The 20325-nt window shown below is 46.0% G+C and overlaps 1 protein-coding gene across 1 annotated transcript; it reads left to right on the top strand.

Moving 5' to 3' along the window:
* Window positions 1-2057: 2057 nt before the first annotated feature.
* Window positions 2058-20156, top strand: LOC106596505 (reticulocalbin-1). Its single transcript, XM_045708267.1, has 6 exons — window positions 2058-2581; window positions 3725-3918; window positions 5129-5307; window positions 16955-17015; window positions 17722-17921; window positions 18722-20156. Exons 1-6 carry the CDS (start codon window positions 2355-2357, stop codon window positions 18827-18829), a joined length of 969 nt encoding a protein of 322 aa, XP_045564223.1. The 5' UTR covers window positions 2058-2354; the 3' UTR covers window positions 18830-20156.
* The last annotated feature ends 169 nt before the right edge of the window (window positions 20157-20325 follow it).

The raw sequence follows: 20325 nt of genomic DNA, 5'->3' as shown, positions 1-20325 counted from the left end.
CCCTCCATCTCCCTCTCTCCCACTCTCTCCATCTCCCTCTCTCCCTCTCTCTCTCACCATCTCCCTCTCTCCCCCCTCTCTCTCTCTCTCTCTCTCTCTCTCTCCCTCCCTCCATCTCCCTCTTGCTCTCCCTCTCGCTCGCTCGCTCGCTCTCTCTCTCACTCTCCCTCCATCTCCCTCCCTCTCTCTCTCTCGCTCTCTCTCTCTCTCGCTCTTTCCCTCCATCTCCCCTCTCTTTCTCTCTCTCTCTTTTTTATCTCTCTACCTCGCTCCCTCCCTCCCTCTCCATCCATCCATCCCTCCATCCCCCCTCTCTCTCCCTCCTTCTACCCACTCCCTTCCTCCTCTTCGTCTCCACTTTGGAGACAAAAACAAAAGAACAACATAGAATACCATAACACAGTACAGCCATAAACTGTGTTAGTCTATAATATGTTTGTTTTGTGAATGTATATGTCATAACAATTTAATCCATCAATCTAATTCAATTCAACTTCAATAAGTTCAATTAAAACCCCTATTTTGAAATTGAATTCATTATACTAGAACCCCAGACATCACCGATCTCTCCAGAACTGGCATGGACGTGAACATATAGCTCTGAGGAAACTGTAATTAGGAAGTAACAATTACCCCGCAACAATCATGGCTGAACACTTCTGTACATTCAGGTGCAAGAGGAAGAGAGGGAGGGAGGGATGGAGGGAGGGATGGGGGAGGGATGGGGAGGGAGCGAGGGAGAGAGAGAGAGTTGGAGAGGGAGAGGGGGAGGGAGTGACAGAGAGAGAGAGAGAGAGAGAAGGAGAGAGAGAGGGAGATGGATAGGGGGAGGAAGTGACAGAGAGAGAGAGAGGAGAGAGAGAGGGAGATGGATAGGGGGAGGGAGTGACAGAGGGAGAGAGAGAGAGAGAGAGAGAGAGATAGTTGGAGAGAGAGAGGGAGATGGAGAGGGGGGAGGGAGATGGAGAGGGGGAGGGAGAGAGGGAGGGAGTGAGAGAGGGAGATGGAGAGGGGGAGGGAGGGAGGGGAGTGAGAGAGGGAGGCATCTTACTGGGAGAAAACACATCTGTGTATCATCATATCTCGCTACGACACTCTGATTCAAATTGACCGGGCAAGACTAATTTAAATACATTAACTATTCATGAATTAAATAAAAAGGCCAGTTAGCCCCAGGGTCCTTTATAATAAAACACTGGGATGTACAGTTTATGCAAAAAAGCTAAGTTCCATGTGTTGGGCTTATTATGCTAATGCTGAATGACAAAATAAATGTTCTCCTCCCTACAAATGGAGATTAGGGAGGAGCTGTCAGCGAGTTGTTTCCAGGGTACACAGACTCTCCTATTGCATGTTAAAACATATTGAAATACAAAAAGTACAAAAAAGAATGTATTCTCTCACTACTGTAAGTCACTCTGGATAAGTGTCTGCTAAATGACTGAAATGTAAATGTGAAATAATAATAATATGATGCTATTTGTCCTATCTATGTCTCAATGCCTGTCATGATAATAACCATGAGCTGTTTTAATGCTGTCTTCAGCTAAAGACCGGGGCCCCTACAAGTGTCAAATATGATGGGTATGGTATCCTGCTTTGTGGACTTCTGCTGTTTGTGCATTTGTTATGTTAAATCAATAGTCTAATATATTCTGAAGAAAACACACACACACACACACACACACACACACACACACACACACACACACACACACACACACACACACACAGAGAGAGAGATACAATTGAATTCAATTGAAAATTGAGAGAGTGAGAGAGAACATAAACATACCCATATCAGTAAAACAGGGAGACAACAAAGTGATTAAGGAGGGACACAACTATTTTTGTCAGACCCTCAAAAAATGCGTGAGAGTTCTACGGCAGGTTTACGTGTCATCTTGCAACGTGGCGCCCATAGTCATCTCGTGTTACAGACAGCCCGTGGACCAATGGCAGAGACACTAACAATGAGTGAGGCTGAACCAGCGCTGAAAGCGAATATGTGAATGGTTGTACGTGAAATAGGAAGCAACCTCGCTAGGTTGAGCTCTGTGGTGTCCCGTGGTAACCAGCCGGGCATGTTTGAAACGAAAATACGACCTGGGGCGGGCTGTACTGGTCTGAAGTGACCCGTGTAATGTATTTAAATGCACATAGAGTTTAGTGCAAGACTTGACGCTTGGATGCCGCGTTTCAGCAACATTGTTGCGCTCCTCAAAGTAAGAAAGTAGCCAGCTTGCGCTGTTGTTTTATTTCGCCTCAGCAGACTTGTAACAAATTGGCTACATTTGTAGCAGCGGGCTAAATACGGCTCACTCCGCAACAGCAGGTCTGTCTCCAAACACCCAATGATGGACGTGTACAGCTACGTGTGCGTTCTGCTCCTCTGCTCTTGTGTAGTGCTCGGTAAACCAACGCTAAGAAAAGAGCGCGTCCACCACGACCCGTTAGAACTCATTAAGCAAGCCAACGAAGACAACCAGAGCTTCCAATTCGATCATGAGGCCTTTCTGGGAAAGGAGGACGCTACTACCTTCGACCAGCTTACCCCGGAGGAGAGCAAAGACAGGCTTGGGTAAGGTTCCCCTGAAAAGACTAGAGATACACGTGATACAATGCAGGGTCACTAAAGTTCAAAAGTAGTTGAAAGATGACAGTTTATTCGGTTCTCCTCAGTTCCATTATTCTCTGATAACGCTTGACGTTGGTGTCGTTGCGTCGCGAGGGTCTATATCTGGAGCGCAGGCGATGGTGACGCAACCAACCTCTTGTGCGTAATGTGGGCTATTGTCACACATCTCCAAAGATGTGGGTCACAATAGTCGCATATTCCTGTTAATGTATTTCGTGTTCTCTTGGCTTTGGGTTATTAAAATTTCACAACTCGCCCAAGTGGTGCCTGAGACATTTGCATGCCAGCAGACCCGCATGATATAACGGTGCATTATTACGCTTTTAAATGTAGAGCGAGTGCTATTCGCTCGCACACATTCCCCGGTCATATTATAATTGCAGAGTGTAGTTCTTAATTATGGATAATGCATTAAAGAAGCAAGAGGAAGTTTTGTGGTGTTGAGAGAGTTGGATAAAAGTTGAGAACCACGGACAGAATGTTGTTCGTGGGTTTTAAATGTGTGTTGGAACCCGTGGAACGTGTCAACTACACTGTCTCGGTGTGCTCTTTCATAGAGAGACCTGTCCTGCTTCCTGTGGTTCCGTTTCATCTTTACCACTGCTCAGATGACATGTTGGCTCTATGTTACACACGTTGGCTGAAATGGGCGTAGGTTGTGTGGTTGGGCTTCTCCCTGAGAATTCCCTTTCCTGAATGGCGTTGAGTGGGAGGACCCTCTTAACATCACAACGTGGCAACCAAGATGGATATAAACCCGTTTACTCTAGTTGGTGGAAAACTAACTTCCTAAATAGAACAGACTCTCAATATTATTTAGGCACAAGTTCCTCCCAAAGCAAACATGTAACTCAATAGGTTTTTATTCTCTCATGGCTGGCTGACTATGTATAAACTGATAGTGTTGTGTTGCTAGAATAACTGCTTACTTATGTCACTGAAGACATCAACTCATGTCTCTGTTTCTTTTTCTAAAGGAAATATATGGCCCGTTATATTAAACTGCATCTATGTATGGCTATGCATTATAATGAAAGGAAATGAATGATAGACTATAGTACTGTTTGTGTCCTCTGTATCCCACAGTAAGATAGTGGACCGGATAGACAGTGATGGAGATGGCTATGTCACCATCACTGAACTGAAGGCCTGGATCAAGCGGGTGCAGAAGCGTTACGTCTATGAGAACGTGGCCAAGGTGTGGACGGATTACGACCTCAACAAAGACAACAAGATCTCGTGGGATGAGTACAAGCAGGCTACCTATGGCTACTACCTGTGTAAGATATGATATGACCTGCTTATGACATGTTCTGTCAGATATGATATGACCTGCTTATGACATGTTCTGTCAGATATGATATGACCTGCTTATGACATGTTCTGTCAGATATGATATGACCTGCTTATGACATGTTCTGTCAGATATGATATGACCTGCTTATGACATGTTCTGTCAGATATGATATGACCTGCTTATGACATGTTCTGTCAGATATGATATGACCTGCTTATGACATGTTCTGTCAGATATGATATGACCTGCTTATGACATGTTCTGTCAGATATGATATGACCTGCTTATGACATGTTCTGTCAGATATGATATGACCTGCTTATGACATGTTCTGTCAGATATGATATGACCTGCTTATGACATGTTCTGTCAGATATGATATGACCTGCTTATGACATGTTCTGTCAGATATGATATGACCTGCTTATGACATGTTCTGTCAGATATGATATGACCTGCTTATGACATGTTCTGTCAGATATGATATGACTAAGGATTCAAGCAAATCCTCACCTCTCTCCTCTCTGGTTGTCCGACCCATGGCCCCTCTCTCCTCTCTGGTTGTCCGACCCATAGCCCCTCTCTCCTCTCTGGTTGGCCGACCCATGGCCCCTCTCTCCTCTCTGGTTGGCCGACCCATGGCCCCTCTCTCCTCTCTGGTTGGCCGACCCATAGCCCCTCTCTCCTCTCTGGTTGACCGACCCATAGCCCCTCTCTCCTCTCTGGTTGACCGACCTGTGGCCCCTCTCTCCTCTCTGGTTGGCCGACCCATAGCCCCTCTCTCCTCTCTGGTTGACCGACCCATAGCCCCTCTCTCCTCTCTGGTTGACCGACTGTGGCCCCTCTCTCCTCTCTGGTTGGCCGACCCATGGCCCCTCTCTCCTCTCTGGTTGGCCGACCCATGGCCCCTCTCTCCTCTCTGGTTGGCCGACCCATGGCCCCTCTCTCCTCTCTGGTTGGCCGACCCATGGCCCCTCTCTGGTTGGCCGACCCATGGCCCCTCTCTGGTTGGCCGACCCATGGCCCCTCTCTGGTTGGCCGACCCATGGCCCCTCTCTGGTTGGCCGACCCATGGCCCCTCTCTCCTCTCTCATGTGTGACAGCTAACAATATCACACCTTCCATCCAGATTCATGACCAACCTAGTTATTTAAGCCAGCAGCTCTACTACAGTTGTTTGTCTTTCCTCCAAGCTAACCCAGAGGAGTTTGAAGAGGCCACAGACCAGTTCAGCTTTAAGAAGATGCTGCCCAGGGACGAGAGGAGATTTCAAACAGCTGATCTGGATGGAGACCTGGCAGCTGATAGAGAAGAGTTCACCTCCTTCCTCCACCCAGAGGAGTTTGACCACATGAAGGACATCGTGGTCCTGGTTAGTGTTCCATTCTGCACTGAAATGTCTAGTGTTGGCCTGGATGCCAGCCTGTTATTGCTGAGTTAGCAGAAATGAGTTGGCTAATGCAGAAACTCTCACGTGGGTTATGGTAGTGTATCAGTAGATAGACAAACCGCAAACTCCACAGCAGCCTAGAAAACTGATTTGAGAACCTCTAACTTCTTCTGGATTAAGATTAACCTCTTACATCTAGACGTTCCGCTAGCGGAACACCTGCTCCAATATCCAATGATAGGCGTGGCGCGAATTACAAATTCCTCAAAAATACAAAAACTTCAATTTTTCAAACATATGACTATTTCACAGCATTTTAAAGACAAGACTCTCCTTTATCTAACCACACTGTCCGATTTCAAAAAGGCTTTACAGCGAAAGCAAAACATTAGATTATGTCAGCAGAGTACCAAGCCAGAAATAATCAGACACCCATTTTTCAAGCTAGCATATAATGTCACAAAAACCCAGAAGACAGCTAAATGCAGCACTAACCTTTGATGATCTTCATCAGATGACACACCTAGGACATTATGTTATACAATACATGCATGTTTTGTTCAATCAAGTTCATATTTATATCAAAAACCAGCTTTTTACATTAGCATGTGACGTTCAGAACTAGCATACCCCCGCAAACTTCCGGGAATTTGCTAACAATTTACTAAATTACTCACGATAAACGTTCACAAAAAGCATAACAATTATTTTAAGAATTATAGATACAGAACTCCTCTATGCACTCGATATGTCCGATTTTAAAATAGCTTTTTGGTGAAAGCACATTTTGCAATATTCTAAGTACATAGCCCAGCCATCACGGGCTAGCTATTTAGACACCCGGCAAGTTTAGCCTTCACCAAAATCAGATTTACTATTATAAAAGTTTGATTACCTTTTGTTGTCTTCGTCAGAATGCACTCCCAGGACTGCTACTTCAATAACAAATGTTGGTTTGGTCCAAAATAATCCATCGTTATATCCGAATAGCGGCGTTTTGTTCGTGCGTCCCAGACACTATCCGAAATGGTAAATCAGGGTCGTGCGCATGGCGCAATTCGTGACAAAAAAATTCTAAATATTCCATTACCGTACTTCGAAGCATGTCAACCGCTGTTTAAAATCAATTTTTATGCAATCTTGTAAAAAAGCGATAATATTCCGACCGGGAATCTCCTTTTCGGCAAACAGAGGAAAAATCACAAAGACGGGGGCGGCCAGGGCACTCGCCTAAGCCCACAGTCCCTTGATCGGCCACTTGAAAGGCGATAATGTGTTTCAGCCTGGGGCTGGGATGACGACATTCAGGTTTTTCCCGGGCTCTGAGCGCCCATGGAAGACGTAGGAAGTGTCACGTTAGAGCAGATATCCTTTGTAAAAGATAGAGATGGCAAAGAAGTTCAAGAAATGGTCAGACAGGCCACTTCCTGTAAAGGAATCTCTCAGGTTTTGACCTGCCATTTGAGTTCTGTTATACTCACAGACACCATTCAAACAGTTTTAGAAACTTTGGAGTGTTTTCTATCCAAAGCCAATAATTATATGCATATTCTAGTTACTGGGCAGGAGTATTAACCAGATTAAATCGGGTACGTTTTTTATCCAGCCGTGAAAATACTGCCCCCTAGCCATAACAGGTTAAGTGAAACGTAGTAAATCAGGGGTGTATTTGAGAAGCAGCTTTAAAACCTGAGTTATGTGAAGAGTTTAAAGCTGTATTGAAAACTCCTCATCGTACTCTATAGATGAGTTGACTGGCTTTCCGAAAATGTTTTCTAATTCTTGGAACAGATGAGAGTTTCTGTGAAATCTGTTTCTGTCTGATGATGTCCCACTAGGAGTGCTCTGCATTCAGATCCCGCTCTCTAATGACACTTTACTCAGCCTGGAAAAAATGTGTAGATTTTTTGGAACAGGTCTAGTGGGACAAACCGACCCATGCCACTTAAATATAAAACTGACAGCGCTGAACAGTCTTCTGGCAAACATGGAGAAACTAATGCACTAGGCTTCTGTCTTCATAAAAACTGTAATACCCATTTGACTGAGTTAATTATTGATGGTTCATTTTTCAGAAATGTTTCTGGGTTGCTGCTTGGGCAGTGTTGTCTTCATTGATTGTGGTGATCACACCTTGTGGTTGTAGTCAATAGGGGCAGTCTTTCAGAGGAAGACCCAAGCCATGACGTTAAATCACATCCATGTTGTTATTATTGGGTAATTTGACGTGCCTCCTCCCTACCATAGTGGGCCCATAACCCCTATAACACTCAAGTGTTGTAGAGGAGATGAACCCCTATACTACTGGTGTTGTGGAGGAGATGAACCCCTATACTACTGGTGTTGTAGAGGAGATGAACCCCTATACTACTGGTGTTGTAGAGGAGATGAACCCCTATACTACTGGTGTTGTAGAGGAGATGAACCCCTATACTACTGGTGTTGTGGAGGAGATGAACCCCTATACTACTGGTGTTGTAGAGGAGATGAACCCCTATACTACTGGTGTTGTAGCGGAGATGAACCCCTATACTACTGGTGTTGTAGCGGAGATGAACCCCTATACTACTGGTGTTGTAGCGGAGATGAACCCCTATACTACTGGTGTTGTAGCGGAGATGAACCCCTATACTACTGGGGTTGTAGCGGAGATGAACCCCTATACTACTGGGGTTGTAGCGGAGATGAACCCCTATACTACTGGGGTTGTAGCGGAGATGAACCCCTATACTACTGGGGTTGTAGGGGAGATGAACCCCTATACTACTGGGGTTGTAGGGAGATGAACCCCTATACTACTGGGGTTGTAGGGAGATGAACCCCTATACTACTGGGGTTGTAGGGGAGATGAACCCCTATACTACTGGGGTTGTAGGGGAGATGGACCCCTATACTACTGGGGTTGTAGGGGAGATGGACCCCTATACTACTGGGGTTGTAGGGGAGATGGACCCCTATACTACTGGTGTTGTAGGGGAGATGAACCCCTATACTACTGGTGTTGTAGGGGAGATGAACCCCTATACTACTGGTGTTGTAGGGGAGATGAACCCCTATACTACTGGTGTTGTAGCGGAGATGAACCCCTATACTACTGGGGTTGTAGCGGAGATGAACCCCTATACTACTGGGGTTGTAGCGGAGATGAACCCCTATACTACTGGTGTTGTAGAGGAGATGAACCCCTATACTACTGGTGTTGTAGAGGAGATGAACCCCTATACTACTGGTGTTGTAGAGGAGATGAACCCCTATACTACTGGTGTTGTAGAGGAGATGAACCCCTATACTACTGGTGTTGTAGCGGAGATGAACCCCTATACTACTGGGGTTGTAGCGGAGATGAACCCCTATACTACTGGGGTTGTAGCGGAGATGAACCCCTATACTACTGGGGTTGTAGCGGAGATGAACCCCTATACTACTGGGGTTGTAGGGGAGATGAACCCCTATACTACTGGGGTTGTAGGGGAGATGAACCCCTATACTACTGGGGTTGTAGGGGAGATGAACCCCTATACTACTGGGGTTGTAGCGGAGATGAACCCCTATACTACTGGGGTTGTAGCGGAGATGAACCCCTATACTACTGGGGTTGTAGCGGAGATGAACCCCTATACTACTGGGGTTGTAGCGGAGATGAACCCCATACTACTGGGGTTGTAGGGGAGATGAACCCCTATACTACTGGGGTTGTAGGGGAGATGAACCCCTATACTACTGGGGTTGTAGCGGAGATGAACCCCTATACTACTGGGGTTGTAGCGGAGATGAACCCCTATACTACTGGGGTTGTAGGGGAGATGAACCCCTATACTACTGGGGTTGTAGGGGAGATGAACCCCTATACTACTGGGGTTGTAGCGGAGATGAACCCCTATACTACTGGGGTTGTAGAGGAGATGAACCCCTATACTACTGGTGTTGTAGAGGAGATGAACCCCTATACTACTGGTGTTGTAGAGGAGATGAACCCCTATACTACTGGTGTTGTAGCGGAGATGAACCCCTATACTACTGGGGTTGTAGCGGAGATGAACCCCTATACTACTGGGGTTGTAGGGGAGATGAACCCCTATACTACTGGGGTTGTAGCGGGAGATGAACCCCTATACTACTGGGGTTGTAGCGGAGATGAACCCCTATACTACTGGGGTTGTAGCGGAGATGAACCCCTATACTACTGGGGTTGTAGGGGAGATGAACCCCTATACTACTGGGGTTGTAGGGGAGATGAACCCCTATACTACTGGGGTTGTAGCGGAGATGAACCCCTATACTACTGGGGTTGTAGAGGAGATGAACCCCTATACTACTGGGGTTGTAGAGGAGATGAACCCCTATACTACTGGTGTTGTAGAGGAGATGAACCCCTATACTACTGGTGTTGTAGCGGAGATGAACCCCTATACTACTGGTGTTGTAGAGGAGATGAACCCCTATACTACTGGGGTTGTAGCGGAGATGAACCCCTATACTACTGGGGTTGTAGGGGAGATGAACCCCTATACTACTGGGGTTGTAGCGGAGATGAACCCCTATACTACTGGGGTTGTAGCGGAGATGAACCCCTATACTACTGGGGTTGTAGCGGAGATGAACCCCTATACTACTGGGGTTGTAGAGGAGATGAACCCCTATACTACTGGGGTTGTAGAGGAGATGAACCCCTATACTACTGGGGTTGTAGAGGAGATGAACCCCTATACTACTGGGGTTGTAGAGGAGATGAACCCCTATACTACTGGGGTTGTAGAGGAGATGAACCCCTATACTACTGGGGTTGTAGGGGAGATGAACCCCTATACTACTGGGGTTGTAGCGGAGATGAACCCCTATACTACTGGTGTTGTAGCGAAGATGAACCCCTATACTACTGGTGTTGTAGAGGAGATGAACCCCTATACTACTGGTGTTGTAGAGGAGATATCCTGGATGAGTCCTGCTATGGAGAGGTCTATATTCATTATGTTCCATATTTTTAATAACACATGTTGTTTATTATTAGTCATCCACTCCCCAGGGTAAGTGGTCTTTAATCTTTCAGTAGGCTTCACCAGGGGCATTTATAACCTGCTTGAAACATGGTGTGTTTTTGTGTGAAGCTATGTTGGCTGGTAAGGGGGGTGACTGCATTTTGAGGTAGTGATGACATACTGCTCTAATAACAACTGCTAAAGTTACAACCTTAAGCCTCGTTCACATTACCCATAAACACTCTTGGCTTGCTTGACTTGCTATAAAGTTAGAGAAACAAGTTGAGGAAAAAGTAAAGAAACAAAACATGTTTTATCACCTGAAACAATATATTTATCCTGTCTTGAATAAAATGTCATATTTTGCAATATCCCAAAATAAATGCTATCTCTGAGGAGAGAGGGTGTCCTCCATCTTGCCTTACAAAACACTACACTGGTCCGTTCAGTAGCGGGGCAAGACTCGGTGAATATGACGTACGGAGTAATGAAATGCGTCACGATGTAAACGGGGCATTTGGGAGGCAGTCATGACATATCCTCTCTCTTAACAACTGCTACAACCTTAGAGAGACAGTTTTTAAGTCATTTAGCAGACATTTAAGTCATTTAGCAGACGCTCTTATCCAGAGTGACTTACAAATTGATGCATTCACCTTATAATATCCAGTGGAACAACCACGTTACAATAGTGCATCTAAATCTTTTAGGGGGGGGTTAGAAGGATATCTTTATCCTATCCCAGGTATTCCTTAAAGAGGTGGGGTTTCAGGTGTCTCCGGAAGGTGGTGATTGACTCCGCTGTCCTGGCGTCGTGAGGGAGCTTGTTCCACCATTGGGGTGCCAGAGCAGCGAACAGTTTTGACTGGGCTGAGCGGGAACTGTGCTTCCTCAGAGGTAGGGAGGCGAGCAGGCCAGAGGTGGATGAACGCAGTGCCCTTGTTTGGTTGTAGGGCCTGATCAGAGCCTGAAGGTACGGAGGTGCCGTTCCCCTCACAGCTCCGTAGGCAAGCACCATGGTCTTGTAGCGGATGCGAGCTTCAACTGGAAGCCAGTGGAGAGAGCGGAGGAGCGGGGTGACATGAGAGAACTTGGGAAGGTTGAACACCAGACGGGCTGCGGCGTTCTGGATGAGTTGTAGGGGTTTAATGGCACAGGCAGGGAGCCCAGCCAACAGCGAGTTGCAGTAATCCAGACGGGAGATGACAAGTGCCTGGATTAGGACCTGCGCCGCTTCCTGTGTGAGGCAGGGTCGTACTCTGCGAATGTTGTAGAGCATGAACCTACAGGATCGGGTCACCGCCTTGATGTTAGTGGAGAACGACAGGGTGTTGTCCAGGGTCACACCGAGGCTCTTAGCACTCTGGGAGGAGGACACAAGGGAGTTGTCAACCGTGATGGCGAGATCATGGAACGGGCAGTCCTTCCCCGGGAGGAAGAGCAGCTCCGTCTTGTCGAGGTTCAGCTTGAGGTGGTGATCCGTCATCCACACTGATATGTCTGCCAGACATGCAGAGATGCGATTCGCCACCTGGTTGTCAGAAGGGGGAAAGGAGAAGATTAATTGTGTGTCGTCTGCATAGCAATGATAGGAGAGACCATGTGAGGATATGACAGAGCCAAGAGACTTGGTGTATAGCGAGAATAGGTGAGGGCCTAGAACAGAGCCCTGGGGGACACCAGTGGTGAGAGCACGTGGTGCGGAGACAGATTCTCGCCACGCCACCTGGTAGGAGCGACCTGTCAGGTAGGACGCAATCCAAGCGTGGGCCGCGCCGGAGATGCCCAGCTCGGAGAGGGTGGAGAGGAGGATCTGATGTTTCACAGTATCAAAGGCAGCAGATAGGTCTAGAAGGTTGAGAGCAGAGGAGAGAGAGTTAGCTTTAGCAGTGCGGAGAGCCTCCGTGACACAGAGAAGAGCAGTCTCAGTTGAATGCCCAGTCTTGAAACCTGACTGATTAGGATCAAGAAGGTCATTCTGAGAGAGCTGGCCAAGGACGGCACGTTCAAGAGTTTTGGAGAGAAAAGAAAGAAGGGATACTGGTCTGTAGTTGTTGACATCGGAGGGATCGAGTGTAGATTTTTTCAGAAGGGGTGCAACTCTCGCTCTCTTGAAGACGGAAGGGACGTAGCCAGCGGTCAAGGATGAGTTGATGAGCGAGGTGAGGTAGGGGAGAAGGTCTCCGGAAATGGTCTGGAGAAGAGAGGAGGGGATAGGGTCAAGTGGGCAGGTTGTTGGGCGGCCGGCCGTCACAAGACGCGAGATTTCATCTGGAGAGAGAGGGGAGAAAGAGGTCAAAGCACAGGGTAGGGCAGTGTGAGCAGGACCAGCGGTGTCGTTTGACTTAGCAAACGAGGATCGGATGTCGTTAACCTTCTTTTCAAAATGGTTGACGAAGTCATCCGCAGAGAGGGAGGAGGAGGGGGAGGAGGATTCAGGAGGGAGGAGAAGGTAGCAAAGAGCTTCCTAGGGTTAGAGGCAGATGCTTGGAATTTAGAGTGGTAGAAAGTGGCTTTAGCAGCAGAGACAGAAGAGGAAAATGTAGAGAGGAGGGAGTGAAAGGATGCCAGGTCCGCAGGGAGGCGAGTTTTCGACCAATTTCCGCTCGGCTGCCTGGAGCCCTGTTCTGTGAGCTCGCAGTGAGTCGTCGAGCCACGGAGCAGGCGGGGAGGACCGAGCCGGCCTGGAGGATAGGGGACAGAGAATATCAAAGGATGCAGAGAGGGAGGAGAGGAGGGTTGAGGAGGCAGAATCAGGAGATAGGTTGGAGAAGGTTTGAGCAGAGGGAAGCGATGATAGGATGGAAGAGGAGAGAGTAGCGGGAGAGAGAGAGCGAAGGTTGGGACGGCGCAATACCATCCGAGTAGGGGCAGAGTGAGAAGTGTTGGATGAAAGCGAGAGGGAAAAGGATACAAGGTAGTGGTCAGAGACTTGGAGGGGAGTTGCAATGAGATTAGTGGAAGAACAGCATCTAGTGAAGATGAGGTCAAGCGTATTGCCTGCCTTGTGAGTAGGGGGGGAAGGTGAGAGGGTGAGGTCAAAAGAGGAGAGGAGTGGAAAGAAGGAGGCAGAGAGGAATGAGTCAAAGGTAGACGTGGGGAGGTTAAAGTCACCCAGAACTGTGAGAGGTGAGCCATCCTCAGGAAAGGAACTTATCAAGGCGTCAAGCTCATTGATGAACTCTCCAAGGGAACCTGGAGGGCGATAAATGATAAGGATGTTAAGCTTGAAAGGGCTGGTGACTGTGACAGCATGGAATTCAAATGAGGAGATAGACAGATGGGTCAGGGGAGAAAGAGAGAATGTCCACTTGGGAGAGATGAGGATTCCAGTGCCACCACCCCGCTGGCTCGATGCTCTAGGGGTATGCGAGAACACGTGGGCAGACGAGGAGAGAGCAGTAGGAGTAGCAGTGTTATCTGTGGTAATCCATGTTTCCGTCAGCGCCAGGAAGTCTAGGGCCTGGAGGGTAGCATAGGCTGAGATGAACTCAGCCTTGTTGGCCGCAGACCGGCAGTTCCAGAGGCTGCCGGAGACCTGGAACTCCACGTGGGTCGTGCGCGCTGGGACCACCAGGTTAGAGTGGCAGCGGCCACGCGGTGTGGAGCGTTTGTATGGCCTGTGCAGAGAGGAGAGAACAGGGATAGACAGACACATAGTTGACAAGCTACAGAAGAGGCTACGCTAATGCAAAGGAGATTGGAATGACAAGTGGACTACACGTCTCGAATGTTCGGAAAGTTAAGCTTACGTTGCAAAAATCTTATTGACTAAAATGACGAAAATGATACAGTACTGCTGGCAGGTGGAGTAGGCTAGCTAGCAGTGGCTGCGTTGTTGACTTTGAACGTGTAGCTGGCTAGGTAACCTCGATAGTTTCAGTACTACACCTTGTCATGATACAAAAGCAACTTTGTAGCTAGCTAACATAACACTAATCAAGACGTTCCTTTGTAATGTATTTAGTTTCTACAATGCTGCTCGTCGGTAATAGTTGGCTGGGTTTGGAAAAATGGCGTCGCGGGGGACGGAAATAGCTGGCTAGCTAACCTCAATAATTACTAAACTACACAATTATCAAGCTATGACAAAGACAACTATGTAGCTAGCTAGCTAACACTGCACTAGTCAAATCGTTCCGTTGTAAAGTATTAGTATCTACAGCGCTGCTAGTCGGTAACGGTTGGCTAGCTAGCAGTGGGCTAATGATGACTAGGTGTGTTGACTAAGTCTGGCGTTGCGGCTGGCTAGCTAGCCTCGATAATTACTCTAACTACACAATTATCTTCGATGCAAAGACCGTAAAGATAACTATGTAGCTGGCTAACTAACACTAACACTACACTAATCAAGTCGTTCCGTTGTAATGTAATAGTTTCTACAGTGCTGCTAGTCGGTAGAAGTTGGCTGGTTGGCTAGCTAGCAGTGTTGACTAGCTAGCTAGCAGTGATGACTACGTTAGGAGGACGAAGATAGCTAACCTCGATAATTACTCTAAACTACACAATTATCTTTGATACAAAGACGGCTATGTAGCTAGCTAAGAAAAATTGCTCAGATCAAACAAATCAAACCGTTGTAATGAAGTGTAATATTACCTGTGGAGCGAAGCGTAGTGCGACTGCTGAGGACTTGTGAGGCGTCTGTTTCTCTTAACAACTGCTACAACCTTAGAGAGACAGTCATAAGTTAAATCCCAAACGAGGGAACACAACGATTGTGCAGTGTTGACAAGATGAGTTGAGGCTCTGTAAACACACCTAAGAGACTGTATAGGGATGGCACACAACTTTAAAATCATCTACACCATACAATGCATTCAGAAAGTATTCAGACCTCTACTTTTTCCACATTTTGTTACGTTACAGCCTTATTCTAAAATGGATTCAATAAAAAAGGTTCCTCATCAATCTACACATAATAAACCATAATGACAAAGCAAAAATAGGTTTTTAGAAATTTTAGCAAATGTATATTAAAAAAAAACCAAAAACAGATTCCTTATTTACGTAAGCATTCAGAACCTTTGCTATAAGACTTGAAATTGAGCTCAGGTGCATCCTGTTTCCATTGATCATCCTTGAGATTTTCTACAACTTGAATGGAGTCCACCTGGGGTAAATTCAATTGATTTGAACATGATTTGGAAGGGCACACACACGTCTATATAAGGTCCCACAGTTGACAGTGCATATCAGAGCAAAAACCAAGCCATGAGGTGGAAGGAATTGCCGTAGCGCTCCGAGACAGGATTGTGTCGAGGTACAAATCTGGGGAAGGGTACCAAAAAATGTCAGCAGCATTGAACATCCCCAAGAACACAGTGTCCTCCATCATTCTTAAATGGAAGAAGTTTGGAACCACCAAGACTCTTCCTAGAGCTGGCCACCCAGCCAAACTGAGCAATCAGGGGAGAATGGCCTTGGTCAGGGAGGTGACCAAGAACCCAATGGTCGCTCTGACAGAGCTCCAGAGTTCCTCTTTGGAGATGGGAGAACCTTCCAGAAGGACTACCATCTCTGCAGCACTCCACCAATCATGCATTTATGGTTGAGTGGCCAGACGGAAGCCACTCCTCAGTAAAAGGCACATGACAGCCTGCTTGGAGATTGAACTCTTTGGCCTGAATGCCAAGTGTCACGTCTGGAGGAATCCTGGTACCATCCCTACGGTGAAGCTCGGTGGTGGCAGCATCATGCTGTGGGGATGTTTTTCAGCGGCAGGGACTGGGAGACTAGCCAGGATCGAAGGAAAGATGAACGGAGCAAAATACAGAGAGATTCTTGATGAAAACCTGCTCCAGAGCGGACCTCACTGGGTCGAGGGTTCACCTTCCAACAGGACAACGACCCGAAGCACACAGCCAAGACAACACAGGAGTGGCTTTGGGACAAGTCTCAATGTTCTTGAGTGGCCCAGCCAGAGCCCGGACTTGAACCCGATCGAACATCTCTTGAGAGACCTGAAAATAGCTGTGCAGTGACGCTCCCCATCCAACCTGACACAGCTTGAGAGGATCTGCAGAGAAGAATGGGAGAAACTCCCCAAATACAGGTGTGCCAAGCTTGTAGCATCATACCCAAGAAGACTTGAGGCTGTAATTGCTGCTAAAGGTGCTTCAACAAAGTACAGAGTAAATGGTCTGAATACTTATGTAAATGTAATATTTGTTATTTTTTGTTTCGTTTTTTTTTTATACATTTGCTAAAATTTCTAAAAACTTGTTTTTGGTTTGTCATTATGGGTTATTGCGTGTAGATTGGTTGTGGGGGGAAAACAACTATTTAGTCCATTTTAGAATAAGGCTGTAAAGTAACAAAATGTGGAAAAAGTCAAGGGGTCTGAATACTTTCCTAATGCACTGTATATACAATCCATTCCTCCAGATAAACAGATGGTTAGATATATCTAAAATTGCACAAGTAAAGCAACCATAGATTGCTCTTAAAGAAGTGGCTAAAATCTCATCTCTGAAAACCGACATCGTCTCCAATCCAGGCAGTTAGCTGATCTGTAAGCAGAGCCTCGTAGCTCGACTCATACTGCCTGGGGCTGTGTGTTTTATCTTTTATTACTGTCAGTAGTGAGAGTCCCACTGCTGTTGACCTCTGTGTCCCCCTTTTATGACATCATTGCCTGTGTTTGCGTGCAGGAGACCCTGGAGGACATTGATAAGAATGGAGACGGACATGTGGACGAGGATGAGTATATTGGTGAGTTGGGGAGGCGTGACTGGGGTTAACACTGCATCAGAAGACTAACCCTTCATGAACACCGGTTACAGGTCATTTTCACTCACTTCATTTTTCTCTCCTTTTTCAGCGGAATTTCCTTTTTTTTTACCCTCATTTTAATGCAAAACTATTTTTAACCAATTTGTAATTATTTTCTTCACAAACTATATCATGTTCTTATGGTATATTGGAAGTGTTTACAAGGTTTGGTGTTAGTATCCTCCTGGGTCTTCTAGTCTAGAGGAAGAGTTCCTAACACAAGATGTAGGCAACCCCATGAGCTCTGTGACCTGATTAGGAATCAAAGGCCTGTTTGTTGGTTGCTTTGGGAAAGCTCTGCTATGACGCTGCAGTCTGCTGACTTAGTCTCCGTCTGCCTATTCTAGGATTTCACTGTTCATTTTTGGTTGCGTTTTTGAAGGAATATCCACATAGAAACTGCTTAGAAACATTACATAGCTTGCTTGGTAACCATTAGTTCTATAGAGTTTTGATTACAGGTCCTTATAGTAAATGGCTTATACAGGGAATGCAAATGAGCACATGAACGAACGATGATTTACAACATTTTTACTAATGGTTAACAAACTATTTAGTTACGGTTTATAAGCATACTTTTAAACAAAGTGTTCACTTTTTGACCTTCTTTGAGTATGTCATCCTATATGTTCCTGTGTCATTGCAGCGGACATGTTTTCCCATGAGGAGGGGGGTCCAGAACCAGACTGGGTCAGAACGGAGCGGGACCAGTTCTCTGACTTCAGGGACCTGAACAAGGACGGAAAGATGGACGTGGCAGAGATTCGCCACTGGATCCTGCCCCAGGACTACGATCACGCCATGGCAGAGGCCCGACACCTGGTCTACGAATCAGACCAGGACAAGGTACTGATCCTATAACGTAGTCTACGAATCAGACCAGGACAGGGTACTGATCCTATAACCTAGTCTACGAATCAGACCAGGACAAGGTACTGATCCTATAACCTAGTCTACGAGTCAGACCAGGACAAGGTACTGATCCTATAACCTAGTCTACGAATCAGACCAGGACAAGGTACTGATCCTATAACGTAGTCTACGAGTCAGACCAGGACAGGGTACTGATCCTATAACCTAGTCTACGAGTCAGACCAGGACAGGGTACTGATCCTATATCCTAGTCTACGAGTCAGACCAGGACAGGGTACTGATCCTATATCCTAGTCTACGAGTCAGACCAGGACAGGGTACTGATCCTATAACCTAGTCTACGAGTCAGACCAGGACAAGGTACTGATCCTATAACCTAGTCTACGAGTCAGACCAGGACAGGGTACTGATCCTATATCCTAGTCTACGAGTCAGACCAGGACAGGGTACTGATCCTATATCCTAGTCTACGAGTCAGACCAGGACAGGGTACTGATCCTATATCCTAGTCTACGAGTCAGACCAGGACAGGGTACTGATCCTATATCCTAGTCTACGAGTCAGACCAATATGATTCCCAACGATTGTTTAAGTTTTCACTCCTCTTTACCAATTTTCTGGCTGGTAATAATATGTAAGATAAAGAGCCTGAGTTAATACTTTTTTATCATGTCTTAGCTGTCAAAATGGAGGAATTGAAATTCAAGTGTTAGTCTATAAGATATCCTACTACTAAAGAACTATGTAAACCTGACTGGGTTCTCTCTCCTCAGGACACAATGCTGACCAAGGAGGAGATCCTGGAGAACTGGAACATGTTTGTAGGAAGTCAGGCCACCAACTATGGAGAAGATCTGACCAAGAACCATGATGAACTCTGAGCAGAGTTTATTGTTGTGTTTGTGGCAGGTCGGTCGGACCTCAACTGAGCATCGTCAACCTCGACCACAAACTTGTCTGGTCCTCAGCCTTATCCTGCTAAATGTCATCAGTTGAACACAAACATAGTTCCAACACTGCAGTACCCCCCCGAGGGGAGGGGCCAAGGAATGGTCTGTTCCTACCACTGACGGACGAGGTCCTCCTGAGCGGCTGGACCGGGTTTGGTCCTGTTTCTGACATTTAGGAACAGAGATTTACCACACCCAACCTCTGTGCGACTGCCGTTGACGTTGCTAATCAGCCAGACTCCCATCTGGCTTAGCGTCCTTTTACATCTCTATACACAGCCATCATCACATGACCATCTTTGACCGTTTGATCATTTCCCTTATATTGTCTTTTCTTTAAACCTTACATGATTTTAGCGGAGATGAGAACATAGGGTTGATCGTCAGGAATATTTGATTGTGGTTCCAATGTGAAAACAAAGCACAGCCTAGAATACTTACTCAAATTCTATTTATTTAGTCATTTAACTTGAGGAGGCGAAGAAGCCTGGGAGGTATAATAGTTAGACAGAGGTCAATGGGTGTTTATAGCGTTTATGAAGGCTGCCTACTTGTTTAACTTGTCAGATATCACTACACACTTTGTTTTTATACAGTGGACACAGATGTTGTTTTGCTGGCCAGTAAAGACTATTTTTATAAATGACATATTTTTTGAAGTGCTCTTGGATTTGCGAGCTTTCTGTTGTAAAATGTTTTAGGATCTGTTACTAACACCCATCTTAATGATATGCTCTTTGCACGCATCTTTTCCCAATACAGTCTGTGAACATTCATTTTATTCACTTTTGCTTTGTTCGCTTGTTTGTTTTTATACACTAAAGGCCTGCCTGTGTGAAAATGTAATATGAGTTACATGCAAAATAACCAGGCTATTGTCATGATGAAAATGTAATTTTTGCCTTTTCATTGTTATGGAAATGGGAGTTTTAGAGTGATGTAAAATGACTTGAAACGCAGGAGAAGAGGGGTTCCAGTGTACTGTATGTGTGTCCTCCGTTACCTCAAAGCTGCTTCTCATATTGACACTATTGTTCACGTTGTAAGATAGGACTTCCTGTTAGATCACTTCCTCTTGTACCATGCCAAATGTACTCCCTTGTGTATATTAATGTTTTAGAAAAAGAAACACATTTTCCCATTCTTGTCTAATTTGTAATTATATGATGACCCACATCTTTTTTTCTATGTACCTTTTTTTTCTCTGTATAAGAAGTTAAGCCAAGGTTTTTCTCAAATTAAATTAATTTATAAAGCCCTTCTTACATCAGCTGGTATCTCAAAGGGCTGTACAGAAACCCAGCCTAAAACCCCAAACAGCAAGCAATGCAGGTGTAGAAGCACGGTGGCTAGGAAAAACTCCCTAGAAAGGCAAAAACCTAGGAAGAAACCTAGAGAGGAACCAGGCTATGAGGGGTGGCCAGTCC

Source organism: Salmo salar, chromosome ssa26, assembly GCF_905237065.1.
Source record: "Salmo salar chromosome ssa26, Ssal_v3.1, whole genome shotgun sequence".
Taxonomy (NCBI): domain Eukaryota; kingdom Metazoa; phylum Chordata; class Actinopteri; order Salmoniformes; family Salmonidae; genus Salmo; species Salmo salar.
The sequence above is the reverse complement of the archived record's forward strand: the minus strand, read 5'-3'. Positions and strand labels throughout refer to the sequence as shown.